General features: G+C 53.8%; 2 protein-coding genes across 2 annotated transcripts; one reads left to right on the top strand and one right to left on the bottom strand.

The window, feature by feature from the left end:
- Window positions 1-190: 190 nt before the first annotated feature.
- Sapcd1 (suppressor APC domain containing 1) lies at window positions 191-1,876 on the top strand. The gene is given in 4 exon segments (XM_008821556.2): window positions 191-580; window positions 808-948; window positions 1,421-1,513; window positions 1,761-1,876. Coding segments are annotated over 4 exon segments (546 nt in total). The 5' UTR covers window positions 191-364; the 3' UTR covers window positions 1,857-1,876.
- Vwa7 (von Willebrand factor A domain containing 7) lies at window positions 1,578-13,102 on the bottom strand. Its single transcript, XM_008821508.3, has 17 exons — window positions 12,960-13,102; window positions 12,420-12,668; window positions 11,686-11,967; window positions 11,201-11,297; window positions 10,545-10,655; window positions 9,960-10,155; window positions 9,680-9,849; window positions 6,906-7,018; window positions 6,631-6,747; window positions 5,120-5,305; window positions 4,628-4,760; window positions 4,367-4,519; window positions 4,177-4,269; window positions 3,261-3,562; window positions 3,017-3,156; window positions 2,749-2,914; window positions 1,578-2,598 (listed from the first exon to the last, which is right to left on the bottom strand). Exons 2-17 carry the CDS (start codon window positions 12,651-12,653, stop codon window positions 2,425-2,427), a joined length of 2,667 nt encoding a protein of 888 aa, XP_008819730.1. The 5' UTR covers window positions 12,654-12,668; window positions 12,960-13,102; the 3' UTR covers window positions 1,578-2,424.
- Window positions 13,103-13,119: the final 17 nt, after the last annotated feature.

Genomic DNA, 13,119 nt, shown 5'->3' with positions numbered 1-13,119 from the left:
CTCTCCCTCTCTCTCTCTCTCTCTCTCTCTCCACACACACACACCCCTTCTAAAACAATAGTGGAGCTGGGCGTGGTGGCACATGTCTTTAATCCCAGCACTCAGGAGGCAGAGGCAGGTGGATCTCTGTGAGTTAGAGGCCAGCCTGGTCTACATAGTGAGTTCCAGGACAGCTGGGGCTACAGGGAGATCCTGTCACAAAAAGACCAAAAGCAAAAAAAAAAAAAAACAGTGGCACTGCTTAGGGAGACCTCCAGTTTCATCCAGACTTAATGACAAGAAGCCATTCCAGAGGGCTTGACAGAAACAGACCGAAGGGACTATAGACCGCTTCAAGGGAGCCAGTCTCTTCCTGGACTCAGACATGCTGTGGGAAGAGGCCAGAGAGTTTGGAAGTCCAGGCAGGCGGGAGGGGGAGGGACCAGCCCTGGGTGCCGCAGTGGGAGTGGCTCCAGTCTCACTTCAGAGCCACGGGGAGCCTGGGCCCTGGTGGGCCACCCCAACCCAGGCACCCTATACTGTTCTGCTGCCACTGAGGACGAGCCACCAAGACCCAGGGGCCCAGAGCTTCTTTCTTTGGGTATTAGCCTGACAAGGTCTCAGGCCACACTTCCTCCCTTGATCTGCCCTTTATGTTTCCTCTCAACCCCAAGGACTCAAGAGGCTGTCCTCCTACTTCCCCTTGACCTTTGGGTCCTCTATAGCCAGTCTGACTCCTACTTAATGACCAGTGAGCCCTTTGGGAGAAAGGGCAGTAGCCAGGGTCCTGCTGGGTGTGAGTCTGTATGTGTTTCTTCTCTAAGCGAGCTGCAGAGGATACAGGCTCTGGAGAGGTAACAGGATGCCCTGTGGCAGGGGCTGGAGCTGCTGGAGCATGGCTGGGCCTGGTTTGCAGATCGTCTGAGGGAAGCACAGCAACAACAGTTGCATCTGGGGGCCCTTGGTGAGGTGGGGCATCCCCTCTGTGTGGATGGGCTGGGTGAGGGAGAAGCAGGAGCGAGCGTGTGGCTAGGCAGAGTTTGCTCTGGAGAGGGGAGAGTTAAGTGACAGGGATCGTGAACTGGGGCAGCGCTGGGATGACAGGATGCCACCAGTGTTAGGCCAGAGTTCACTGTTGGGCTGGAGGAGGCTGGTCTACATTCCATTCAGAGCGACGCCATGTGGATGTCTCCATGGAGAGTGGGAGAATAGCCTGGGTTCCTCAACAAGGCATGGGCAGGGAGGATCCAGGAAGAACAGGGGGAAGGTACCATGCTGTTTGAAGGAAACTGCTGTTAAGGAGATGGAGGAGGCAAGAACTGGACTTTTCCACCTGTCTGAAAGGGCTGGTGAGGGAATCCACATAAGAGTGGCCTGTGCTGAAGGGGTACCAGGCAGGTGGTCCTGCTTTTACCACATTGTGACCCTCCAACCCCTCTAGAATTTTCTAATAGATTTACAGTCAGAGGCTGACGCCCCTCAGTTACCCCAGATTCAAAAGGTGAATGCCTGTTTGCAAAATCTGATTCAGAAGGTAAGTTTACTGTTTTTAGTTTACAGACTTTGGGGACGTGGGACTAGAGAGGGGAGTTGTTAGTCAGCACTGATTTACTAGCGAACAGTGGCCCTCCTCCACCATCCCCACTCTGTTAACCAAGCCTGGTTCCTGCACTACCCAGACCAGAGGGAAAGGCCAAGGAAACAGACAAACAAGGGGTGTGAAAGACCCTGGCCCCAGGGTGGGAAGGTGCAGACGCCCAGGCTGTTTCTCTCTTCTCCAGGAACTGTCAAAGCAGTGGAAAGGTAGCCATCAGCCCGAGGAGGAGGGGGCTCAGCCAGGCTGCCCCCATGGGCAGAGGGGCCCTACGCTGGTGTAGACAGCTGTGGTGGACTTAGAACCTCCCTACCTTATTCTGTCTTCATTCAACAGCCAATGGCTCCAGGCCATGGGTCAATGAAATCAGACATCTCCAGAGAGTGTCCCCAACGCCTGAAAGCTTCCCATTTCTTAATGCCCCTTGCCCTCGCGCTCCCATATACCGTGTGCAAGAATGATCCATCTTCAGAATTTCTCTGAGGAGAAGACATGTTCATTGAAACCTTCCTTAGGCTTTAAAGCAAAAATGAAAAAGCTGCCCCCAAATTTAAAACAAAAACCACATGACGAATACTTGCTGGTGCTCTCCATGGTCTTCCCTCTACCTGAGCCTGATGACTTGTTAGTGGACTAAAGGTGCAGAGATAGGGTCTCATAGCTCAGGCTAGCCTTGAATTCACAGAGGTCCTCCTGCCTCAGCCTCCACATCCTAGGGACCACAGGTATGTGCCACCATACCTGGCTGGCCACTCTTAAGAAAGAAATGTGCAGTAAAAATCCCTGTGCTGCTGGAAAAGGCCAGGCAGGCCCTGAGGTCATGTGACCTTCCCATCCTTAAGGGCCTGTTGTTACCAGGAGGCTAAGCCTAGCAGGAACAGCATCCCCCCAAGTGTGCCCCACCAGGCCTTGCTGGCCATCCCTCCCCCGGCCCTCCCCCCAGTCACCAAAGTAGAGGGTGGCAAGGCAGGGGTGGCTGGAGGGAGCACAGGACCGGCAGGGTGGGCAGAGGCCTCGAGCTGCTCCTGGAGAGAAGGAGAAGGCCAGGATGAGGTCCACCAGGGTGAGGGCCTCCAGGGTGAGGTCCACCAGGGTGAGGGCCTCCAGGATGAGGCCCTCCAAGGTGAGGTCCTTCCTCCAGGGTGACGTCTGCCCCTGGGAGGAAGAGGTCTCACCTGCGCCAGCACCAGGAGCCTGAGGAAGGCGTGGGTGGGAGGCCCCGGGCTGCCTCTTTGTCCCACTGCGGTCACAGTCACCATCACCACGCAGTTCGGGGCTGCTGAGCCTGGGACCTCCAGCCACAGGCGGCCCCATGCAGACCCATTTGGTGCCAGGCGAGCACTGGAAAGAGGACAGAACTGCAGAGTGAGACCAGGCTGGTGCTGCAGGCTCAGAAGAGGCCAGGGCAGCACTTGCGTCGGAACCCCAGGTTGGGGCACTCACCTGGTGAGGTTGGAGGACAGGGCGAAGCCGGGGCTGACACCTGTCCTGAGGTCCAGGTCCTGGGGGCCCGAGAAGCTGGTGATGCGGATGCTGAGCGGGGCCTTGCTGCCTGGGGCCAAGAAACCTGGGGGACCAGTGAGCTGTAGGGAGGGGCAAGTCAGGAGGTAGCCCTGGTGCCCTGCTGGACCCGTGAGCTTCGGGGAGGGGCAGGTGGTCCTGGCCCGCTGCTCCCTGTGCATCTCACCTCCAGAAGCACAGGAGCCACCATGCAAGGCTGGGGGGCAGCCCGGTGCAGGCCCTGCCCGCCTCCATCCTGGCCAATCAGCTCCAGGGAGAAAGGCACCGAGGTGGACAGCAGCCTGGTCGGCAGTGAGGCAGCCAGGAGGCCTCGCTCCAGGGGTCCCACGGGTTCCAAGGACACCCGGCCCAGTTCAGTGCCCTCTGGGATCCTTCGAAGGACAACGTGGGAGAAATGTGGCTCTGAATCCTCAAGTGTCGGTCTGGAGACACGCCCTGTCAGTTCTACCAGCAGCTGGGTCTGGAGACCTGAGATGGGAGGGGAGAACAGGTCTGTGCAAGATTGAGAGCATCCGGAGAAAGGAATGAATGGCCTTGACTTGGTGATGGCAACATGGGCATAGTATGTGAAATCCATCAAGCTGCACCTTTCCATTTAGCACCCTTAATAAAAGACACATACGAGGGTGCAGCCCGGGTAGGTCGGCCACATACCAGTGGATGGCCCCACACCCAAGAATATCTGGGCAGCACAAATTAGACAAAATGGGTTATTTAAAAGGGGGACATGCCGGGCGTGGTGGTGCATGCCTTTAATCCCAGCACTCGGGAGGCAGAGGCAGGGGGATTTCTGTGAGCTCCAGGCCGGCCTGGTCTACATAGTGAGTTCCAGGCCAGCTGGGTCTACAGGGAGACCCTGTCTCAAAAAGACCAAAAAAAAAAAAAAGAGGGCACTTAGTGTATATGTATCTGGGGAAGCTGAGGGATAGGGAGGTGGGAATGGATTGGGAAAGAGCGGGCGTTGAATAGGATCGAAATATATTGTGTGAAATTCTCAAAGTATTAATAAAAATATTTTAAAATATACACACGCATTTACACATGTATCTGTAGTGAACTGAGGGAGGGTGGTCAGGAGGTACCTGCAACAGGCTGACTCAGGGGGTAGAGGCCAGGGTGGGGTCCATCCTCCATGGGGATCCCAAAGCAGAAGAGGAAGTCCAGGGAGGTCTGGGCTGGGGAGGCAGGCAGATCTTCCTGAGAGGACTGTGGCCTTGCTGCTCAGAGTCCTGACTCTCCCCTGCCCCTTCCCAGGAACACCTGGCTCCTTACCTTGCACTCTCACCCGGGGGGTCCCCTCAGCTGCTACCTGGAGCTCCCAAGTCCCTATCTGAGGGGGATCAGTCATGGTCACCATCCAGAACTGTCCAAAGCGGTGAGTATGACCCAGGGGACCCATGCCTTCCTCCTGGCCCTGGGACTCCCCTGGGATGGGGACAAGAGATTGTCACATGAAATGATTCCTTTCCTTCAGCACAGCCCCCTTGTTCCCTGCTCTCTATTTTTCTCTGCCTTAAGCCACCCCTAGAGTACCTGTAGGACTTCTAATCCAGAAGCTGCTGATGTCTCCATGCAACCGGACTGTGACCTTCCGGAGCAGTCTGTCCACAGTAAACACACATGGTTTCCCAGGTACAATGACAGGAGGTTCCAGGGGAAGAGTCACCTTGGGGCAGGAACAGGACCAGAAAAAGATGGAGATGGAGAGACATTATTACCTCACACAAGGAGAAGGGATACCAAGAGGCTCAGGACCAGAGATGTTACTATGCTGAGTGACATAGTGGGAAATGAAGGATTCTCCCATAAAAGACGACAGGACTGGCCAGGCATGGTGGCATGTGCATGCCTTTAGTTCCAGTAGAGGCAGGTGGATCTCTGAGATCTAGTCCAATTGGGTCTACATAGTGATTTCTAGGCGAGCCAGAGCTACACAGACCCTGTCTCCAAAGGAGGAGGAGGAAGAGCACGCACTTTCCCAGTTCTAATCTAAGGACATGGATCGCCCCCCCGGCCTCCACTCACCAGACCAGCCATGCTCTCCCCCACAATGCCTGCCACATCTTGAATGTGCTGGTCTTTGGTGAAGATCACCTCTCCTCCCGATGCCAGGGCCACTGCTTCATATGGCTCAAAACGCAGAGGAGACAAGACCTCGCGCCGGGCTCGGCCGTGAATTCGCGATGGGTCTTCAGTCACTAGGAATGTCACCTGTGGCCAGATGACAGCCCACTGCTTGAGGTAGCCAAGTACCATGTACTGTAAATGAGGAGTCCTCTGCTCCTCTCTCTTCAGTACTGGCTACCCTCTGGTTGATATGGTAGGGCCTCCCAACGACACGAGCCCTTGGCTCCCCAGTGCTGAGCTGACCACCCCTCGTGACTATCACTGCACTTTACAATGGAGTTTTGACAAGCTGGTTCTCCACTTTGTTTTTAATCCTTTTTAATTTTTTTTTATTTTTTATTTTATATGTATGCGTGTTTTGCCTGCATGTATATAAGTGCACCTGTATCATGCAATATGCCTATGGAGGCCAGAAGAGGGCATTAGATCCCCTGGAACTAGAGCTATGGTTGTTAGCTACCATGTGGGTGCTGGGAACCAAACCCAAGTCCTCTGCAAGAGCAGCCAGTGTTCTTAACCACTGAGCATCTCTCTAACCCAATTGTTTTTTTTAAGTTTTAAATTTTTATTTAAATTTTTAAAATATTTTATTATTTTTAATTTTATGTGTATGAGTGTATTGCCTGCGTGTAGGTAAGTGCACCCGTGTCATGCAATGCCCACAGAGGACAGAAGAGGCTGTTGGATCCTCTGGAACTGGAGTTAGGACAGTTGTTAGCTGCCATGTGGGTGCTGGGATTCAACTTGGGTCTTCTACAGGAACAACCAGTGTTCTTAACCGCTGAGCCATCTCTCCAGCCCTTAAATTTTATTTAACTAATTTTTAAAAAAATCTTTTTGAGACATGGTCTCTTTGTAGCCCCAGTTGGCCTGGAACTCACTATGCAGACCAGGCTGGCCTTGAACTCATAGAGATCCATCTGCCTCTGCCTCCCAGGTGCTGGACATGAGCCACCATGCCTGTTATTTTTATTTTATGTATATGTGTCAGAGTGTTTTATATGCATGCATCTAAGTATATCACATGCATATAATGCCCACGGAGGCCAGAAGAGGGTCTTAAATTCTCTGGAACTGGAGTTAGGGACAGTTGTTAGTTGCCATAGGGGTGTTGAGAATCAAACCCAAGTCCTCTGCAAGAACAGCCAATGCTCTTAACCGCTGAGCCAGCGCTCCCTGGGCCTCACACTGCTAGGTAAATACTCAGCACTGAGCTACAGCCCAGCCCTCGTTTGCCCAATTCTTTGAACGGCTTATTGGACCAGTTCAAACACGAACAGGTCAGTATTGCTAAGGGCGAGGTCTTCCACTCTTGAGTATGCTCAGGGCATGGTGAGGGGCGCCTTCTAGACTCCTCTTGTTTCCCATCCTTGGGCGGCTAACAGTGGGTCGCCACCTGCTGCGCTCACCCTGCAGCGCCTCTCCCGAGTCAGGGACTCCACCCGGTTGGTGAGAAAAGCATCCTTGGGGGAGGCGTCAGTGAAGACAAAGATGTCGGAGAGAGGAGGTGTGTGCAGCAGGGCTAGCTGGTGGGGAGGAAAAGGCTGGTGTTAAAAATGGCAGTAGCAGGGTGGGGGAGAGGGGGGGGGGGGGGGGGGGGGGGGGGGGGGCGGCGCTCCAGCTCCCCCTGGTGGCAAGGCCTGGAAAGGGCGGGATAAGAGGGAAAGGGATGAGAACCTCAGACCTCCAGTGCAGACAGGCACATCTCAGGTTCATCTCCACCGCCCAAGGCGTGGATCTCATTGAGCTGCTGCCAGAAGCTGTCAGGATCACTGGACGTAAAGACAGGGCCGAACCCTGGACAGGGGGAAAGGGAAGGCGAGATGAGGGAGACTTTCTACCCCATTCAGAAGCCCACTTGCTCCAGAGGTGGACACATGTTGACATAACATTGTTCCCTGCTTGGCGAGCATGAGGCTCCGTCTCCAGGTACACAGAGAAAGAACAACAGAAACAGTGTTCCTGGGGCAGGAGAGATGGCTCAGTGGTTGGATGGATTCTGGGGGTTGAACTCAGATTGGCAGCCCTGCATGGCTACTGCCTCACCTAGTGAGCCAACCTGACCCGTGTTCCTTTTTATTTATATGGACCCTTATAGTCCTCAAACAGGGAAAGGTAAGGCTTGGTACCCTGTGGGAAAAGGGGGCCTTCACTTCCCTTACGAAATGGTGGCACCTTCTATGGTCCCTAGTGGGACCTTATTGGGTACATGTACCTATATAAAACCACAACTGGGCCGTCAGTTTCATCACAAAAATAGAGCCGGCAGGATGGCTCAGTGGCTGAAGGAACTTGCTGCCACATTTGCTGACTTGCGTTCAATCCCCAGGTCCCACATAGTGGAAGGAGAGATCCGATTCCCCCAAGTTGTCTTCTGACCTCCACACACACGCTATGGCATGTGTGGTCCTGTGTGTGCATATGCACTTACACACACAAATAAATAAATGTAATGAAAAAAAATTTTGAGACAAAGTCTTACCATATAGCCCTGACTGGCCTGGAACTTGCTATGTAGACCAGGCTAGCCTTGAATTCACAGAGATCTGCCTTTATTTGCCTCCTAAGTGCTAGGATTAAAGGCAAGTGTCACCATGCCTGGTTTAAAAGAAAAAAAATTTTTAAAAACAGGGTCTTGCCAAGCACGTGGCACACAGCTTTAATCCCAGCACTTGGGAGGCAGAGGCAGGCGGATCTCTATGAGTTCAAGGCCAGCCTGGTCTACATAGTGAGTTCCAGGCCAGCTGGGGCTACAGGAAGAATCTGTCTCAAAAAGACCAAATACCATGGACTGGAGAGATGGCTCAGCAGTTAAAAACGCTGGCTGTTCTTGCAGAAGACCCGGGTTTGAATCCCAGCACCCACATGGCAGCTGATAGCTGTCCCATAAACTCCAGTTCAAGGGGATCCAACAGCCTCTTCTGTCCTCTGAGGGTGCTTTACAACACAGGTGCACATACCACTTACCTACATGCAGGCAACACACGCACGCATACACATAAAATAAAAATATTTTTTTTAAAAAAGACCAAAAACCAAACAAACAAGACAGGGTCTTACTATATAGCACTGGCTGTCATGGAATTCACTATGTAGACCAGGCTGGCCTCGAATTTACAGTTCTGCCTCCCAAGTGCTGGGATCAAAGGTGTACACCAGCACATCCAACCCTAAATTTTTTTTTTTTTTTGTCTTTTCGAAACAGGATCTCCCTGTAGCCCCAGCTGGCCTGGAACTCATTATCTAGACCAGGCTGGCCTCAAACTCACAGAGATCTGCCTGCCTCTGCCTCCTGAGTGCTGGGCCTAAAGGTGTGGACCACCACACCCAGCCTTTAGTCTAAAACATTTTTATAAGAGAAAATAATAGTGCTTACTTGAGAGGCTTTTTGGGAGGAGTAAATGAGTGGATTTTGTAAGCCCTGGAAAAGTGCCAGGACACCATACTAAAATCTTTATTATTTATTCATACCTTCATCAAACAAGTACTAAGTCCCTATTAAATGTCACCCAAGCATTTCCTTGAGTGAATTCTCAGTCCAGGAGGCCTTGTATTTGATCGTCATTTCAACCCCCAGAGTGGCACAGGATAAGTCAGGCACTGACCCAATTTAGAGATGATGAAACTGAAGCAAAGCCAACCCAGGTACAAAAAGACGAGCAGACCCAGGCTAGACCCAGGCTAGACCCAGGCTAGACCCAGGCCAGATAAACTGACTTTCACTTCAGTGGGGAAAGAAATACAACCAGGAACAGACCCATCTTCATCCCAGTCTCTAAGGAAATGGAGTGCCAGGGTGGCGGCCCACAGCTGGAATCCCAGGACTTGGGAGGCGGAGGCAGGAGGATCACAAATTCAAGGCCAGCTTCAGCTACATTGCAAGAGTTTGAAGCCAGACTGGGCTACATGAGATTCTGTCAAGGAAGGAAGAAGAAAAAGAGGGAGGAAGAGAGGGAGGGAGAGAGGGAAAAAAGGAAGGAAAAGAAAGGAGGAGAGGAGAGGGAGGGGAGAGAGGGGAGGGAGGAGAAAAGAGGAGGGAAGCCTAAAAACCAGTAGGCCAGGCTTACACCTGTAATCTCAGCACTCAGGAGGTTAAGGCAAGAAGAGTGCCATGAATTTGAAACCAGCCTGGGCTAGCTACATAGTAAGTTCCAGTCAGCCTGGGCTTCGAGTGAGACTCTGTCTCAAAAAAATAAATAAAATAATACAAATCAAGAATACGTGTTGGTACATCTAAGAAAGCCAAGGCCGTGTACCTCAGTCAGCAATACTCTTGGAAAGGGCCACCATTTTAGAAGCAATACACTCAGTTACTTGCTTTCCACAGGGACAGGGACCCTGCAGAGGCTCACTCAGGACCATAGGAAGAATCACCATTTAACTAAGGAAGTAGAGCCATAAAGCCTACTTCCTCCTTCAGCCCCCCTTCCCTCCACTGTCCCTGAAGACTGTGGCTACCTGGGTCATGGAAGGGCACCAGGACATAGTGGACAGGCTCCACGGGGCTGCCCCGCCGCTGCTCCATGATTCGGCGAGCCTGGATCTTGGCTGCATTGATCTCCTCACCCATGCTGCCTGTGGTGTCCAGGACAAAGCTCAGGCTGGAGGCTGGGGTGATGTCCATCAGTCTGGGCAGCAGATCAGAGATACAGTGAAGGTCTGTACTTCTGTCCCCAATCCCTGGTTTTCCGTAGGAACACTGACCTATTGGGGGTTCTGTCTCCAGGAGGCCACTCACCTGGAAAAACCCCTGTCTCCCAGGCGGCTTCGCAGGAGGCTGAAGGCCTCAATGGAGGCGAGGAGGGCCACATCTGCGGCCTGAGGGTGCAGCATGTGGTGGGGGGAAAAGCTTGGGGATGTGCTGTCCTTGTTGATACCGCCCCGGGGAGGCTGGGAACTGCTCTGGTCAAAATGGCCCCCATGGCTACATTTCCCTGGGTTGAGGAAAGAGCTTTGGAGTAGCGGTCGGGGTCAGTCGCCCACTGCTTCCTAAGACTATGGGCTCCTTCTGACCTGCTGTAACCCCAACCTCTCACCCCTCAGCAAGGGAACAGTAGGAAATGGTGACACTATGAAAGGAAATCTGGAGGGGTCAGTTGTCACAGCATATGGTGGGTCCCTGTGTCTCTGCAGCCAGGTCCCAACAATGCTCACAGGCAGTAAGACATGGCCTCCTCAGAGTGCCTTCACCCACCCGCCCTGTTCCAACTCCAACACCTTCTGTTAGGGAGTGGCACTGTGGCAGATGGGACCAAGATTCTGGGTAAGTATCAAAGGAGGTGACTTTTGTTCCTTACTTCTGGGGAGTGTTTCTGTCTGGTACCTGGAGGTTTGGGGGGATAAGTTCCAAAGTAGCCAGAGGTGAGGTGTGTGAACTCAGGCATGTTCCTAGGGCAGCTCAGCTCCTCACAGTCAGAGCAGGTAGGATCCCCCACTGGGAACAGAGGACAGAGGGCTAGAATCCAGCCTGACTTGGGCCCTGTGCACCCAACTTCTTCCACTCAGCTGGAAAGATGTAAAGACCCACAAGCACCTTGGCCAGGCTTTCTGCACTGTCTTGGGTCCTGGGCCAGCATTTGGACTTAAAACTTGGGACTAGGGCTATTGTAGAAAACCCTGGAAGTGTGGGGAAACATCTTATGGGGATTCTGCTCTCTGTGAGCTAGACAGAAGTGAACTTGCAATGGACAGGGGTCAGCTCCCTCCCTGGGAGCATGAGGGGACTGTGAGAGGCCGTGGAGTTAGCAGGGGTGGACAGAACGAGCCATGTGGAATACAGGCATGGGCTCTTCCAGCTGGTCCTGGTTGTCTTCCCTTGTGGGACGCTGGGGAAACTACTTAACTGCCTTGGCCTTTAGTTGGACTAAGGGATCTCACAGTCCTTGCGGAGATGAAGGGACATCACATCCTGCGGGACCCCAGAAGGTGACAGTACTGGGTAGACCAAGAAGTGGCTTCTGCCTCTCCACAGGGCCATACCTTGTGCCAGGCTCCAGAGCTCGTGCCTTGGCCAGAGGAGGTAAGGGTGTGGCTGCTGCTCCCCCAGTTCCACCCAGTTGCTGTGGCTATAGAAATCCTGTCCCCCGGCAGAGAAGGGAAAGGGGCACTAATAACAGTCTGATCTTGTCATGGTTTCCAGCCCCAAACCCCCACATGACATTGGCAATCTCCATTCAAAAAGTCTCCTCCCCTGACCCAGCTGCTCCTACCTAACCTACTGTTCCTCTGCTTTCTCTCTCCTTCCATTGCCCAGAATGGAACTTTGCCCATGTACACTCAACTCATGGTCTCTTCCATCTTGCTGTTCAAGCCAAAGTCTTCCTAGTGGCCCCCAGGATGAGCCAATCTGCCCCCACCTCACTGTCATGTAACTCTAGCAAGCAGCACCCCATCCAGCTAGAACGGGGAAGGTATGCTGAGAAGGCAGCAGGGGCCAGGCAAGGCCTGTTCCTTCCTCTTCTCACCTGCAGGGCATGAAGCGCAGCCCCCAGGCGCTGGCGGGCCAGTGTGTACTCAAGGGCTCTGGCTGCCACCAGGGTCTCCCGCAAAGCCACCACCAAGTGACTGCGTCCCTGGACCAGCCGCTCAGCATCAAAGTGCAGGTCAGGATTGTTTCTAGAAATTGGCAGGAAGTCCTGGGCTGCATTGGCACGAGCCACCTCACCTAAAGCGCCTCGAAACCGCCGGGACGAATACCCAGGTCCAAAGTAGGCGGCAAAGAGGTCATCGGCAAGGAGGGTTCGGCCCTAGAGAGAGTGGTGGGGAAGGGGCTCCAGGGAAGCTGCTTATTGGATCACTGCCCCACACGGGCACCAAGGCTGGGTGTGGGTGGAACAGAAGGGGCAGAGCTCCACAAGGGACAGGTCTGGACATTTTTTCCTCCTTTGAGACAAGGTCCCATTTGTGTAGCCCTGGTTGAACTGGTACTCACTATATAGCCCAGGCTGGCCTTGAATTCAAAGCAATCATCCTGACTCATGGGATTACAGGTCTGTGTCACCACACCCAGCTAGGTCTGGATTTTTCTAAGGCTGGGGGAGGAGTGGGGGGGAACCCCTCTGGATTTCAGGACCAGGTTTTGATGTTGCAGAGGGTGGAGTGAGGGGGCGATCAGGTGTAGAGGGGTGGCCCTTCTAGTGACCACCAGGACCCTAGGAATAAAGACCTCAGGGATGTGAGAGGACCTGGGGGTGCGTACCACAAAGTCCTCTAGATGAAGGGGTGGTCGGCCTGGGGGTGGCTGCTCCAGGAAGAGCTGCAGGGTGACATTGAGTGCAGCTTCCTCAGTCAGGTCCTGGTGGGTGATGGAGCCGGGGGCAGCCAGAAGGCTCCAGATGTTGGGGAAGAAGGCAGATGTGGAGGGCAGCAGTAGCTGCAGTAGAAGCAGTGTTGAGGGGCCCAGGAGGGACAGGGGCACCTCCGCAGGGAGCATGGCTAAGGCATGCACCTAGGGAACATAAGGATCTCCGGGAGGTGGAAGCAGGGCTTCCCAGCTGTCTCCAGCACCTGCGGTCCCCCCTCCGTCTGCTCTGAACACCTGGTGCCTCATCTACTCCAGCCTGGCTCCCCAGCCCTGGCCCTCAGTCCCCCAGACAACCTGTCAAGCCAATTGGATATACACCTGCCAGTACAAGGAAGGCTCCAAGGCGCCTCCTCAAGGTCCCCTTCCCACCCAAGGCTGAGCCCCAGCCCTGCCCCAAGAACAGGAAATAAGTCTTGTCTTGAGCCTCTCCCCTACCTGGTTGCTGGGTCTCTGGGGCACCGTTGGTCTGGGCTTGACGTCACAGGGCACTTAGGTCAGAGTTATAATTAACTGGGCTTCAGTAGTGGGGGAGGGAGGCGCTGGTGACGGGGTCAGGACAAGCAGCCCCTGGCCCTCGCCTACTCATGGGCTACAA

Source organism: Nannospalax galili, unplaced genomic scaffold (genome assembly GCF_000622305.1).
Source record: "Nannospalax galili isolate Female #2095 unplaced genomic scaffold, S.galili_v1.0 scaffold948, whole genome shotgun sequence".
In the NCBI taxonomy this organism is placed as follows: Eukaryota; Metazoa; Chordata; class Mammalia; order Rodentia; family Spalacidae; genus Nannospalax; species Nannospalax galili.
This window is presented reverse-complemented; position numbering and strand designations above follow the sequence as displayed.

Excerpts from the sequence above, each read along its gene's own strand:
- Vwa7 (XM_008821508.3), bottom strand. The coding sequence starts at position 12,653 with ATGCTCCCTGCGGAGGTGCCCCTGTCCCTCCTGGGCCCCTCAACACTG. Across the intron at positions 10,656-11,200 it reads GCTCTGGAGCCTGGCACAAG|TGGGGGATCCTACCTGCTCT; the intron begins GTATGGCCCTGT and ends CTCTGTTCCCAG. Across the intron at positions 4,270-4,366 it reads CCCCCGGGTGAGAGTGCAAG|CCCAGACCTCCCTGGACTTC; the intron begins GTAAGGAGCCAG and ends CTGCCTCCCCAG.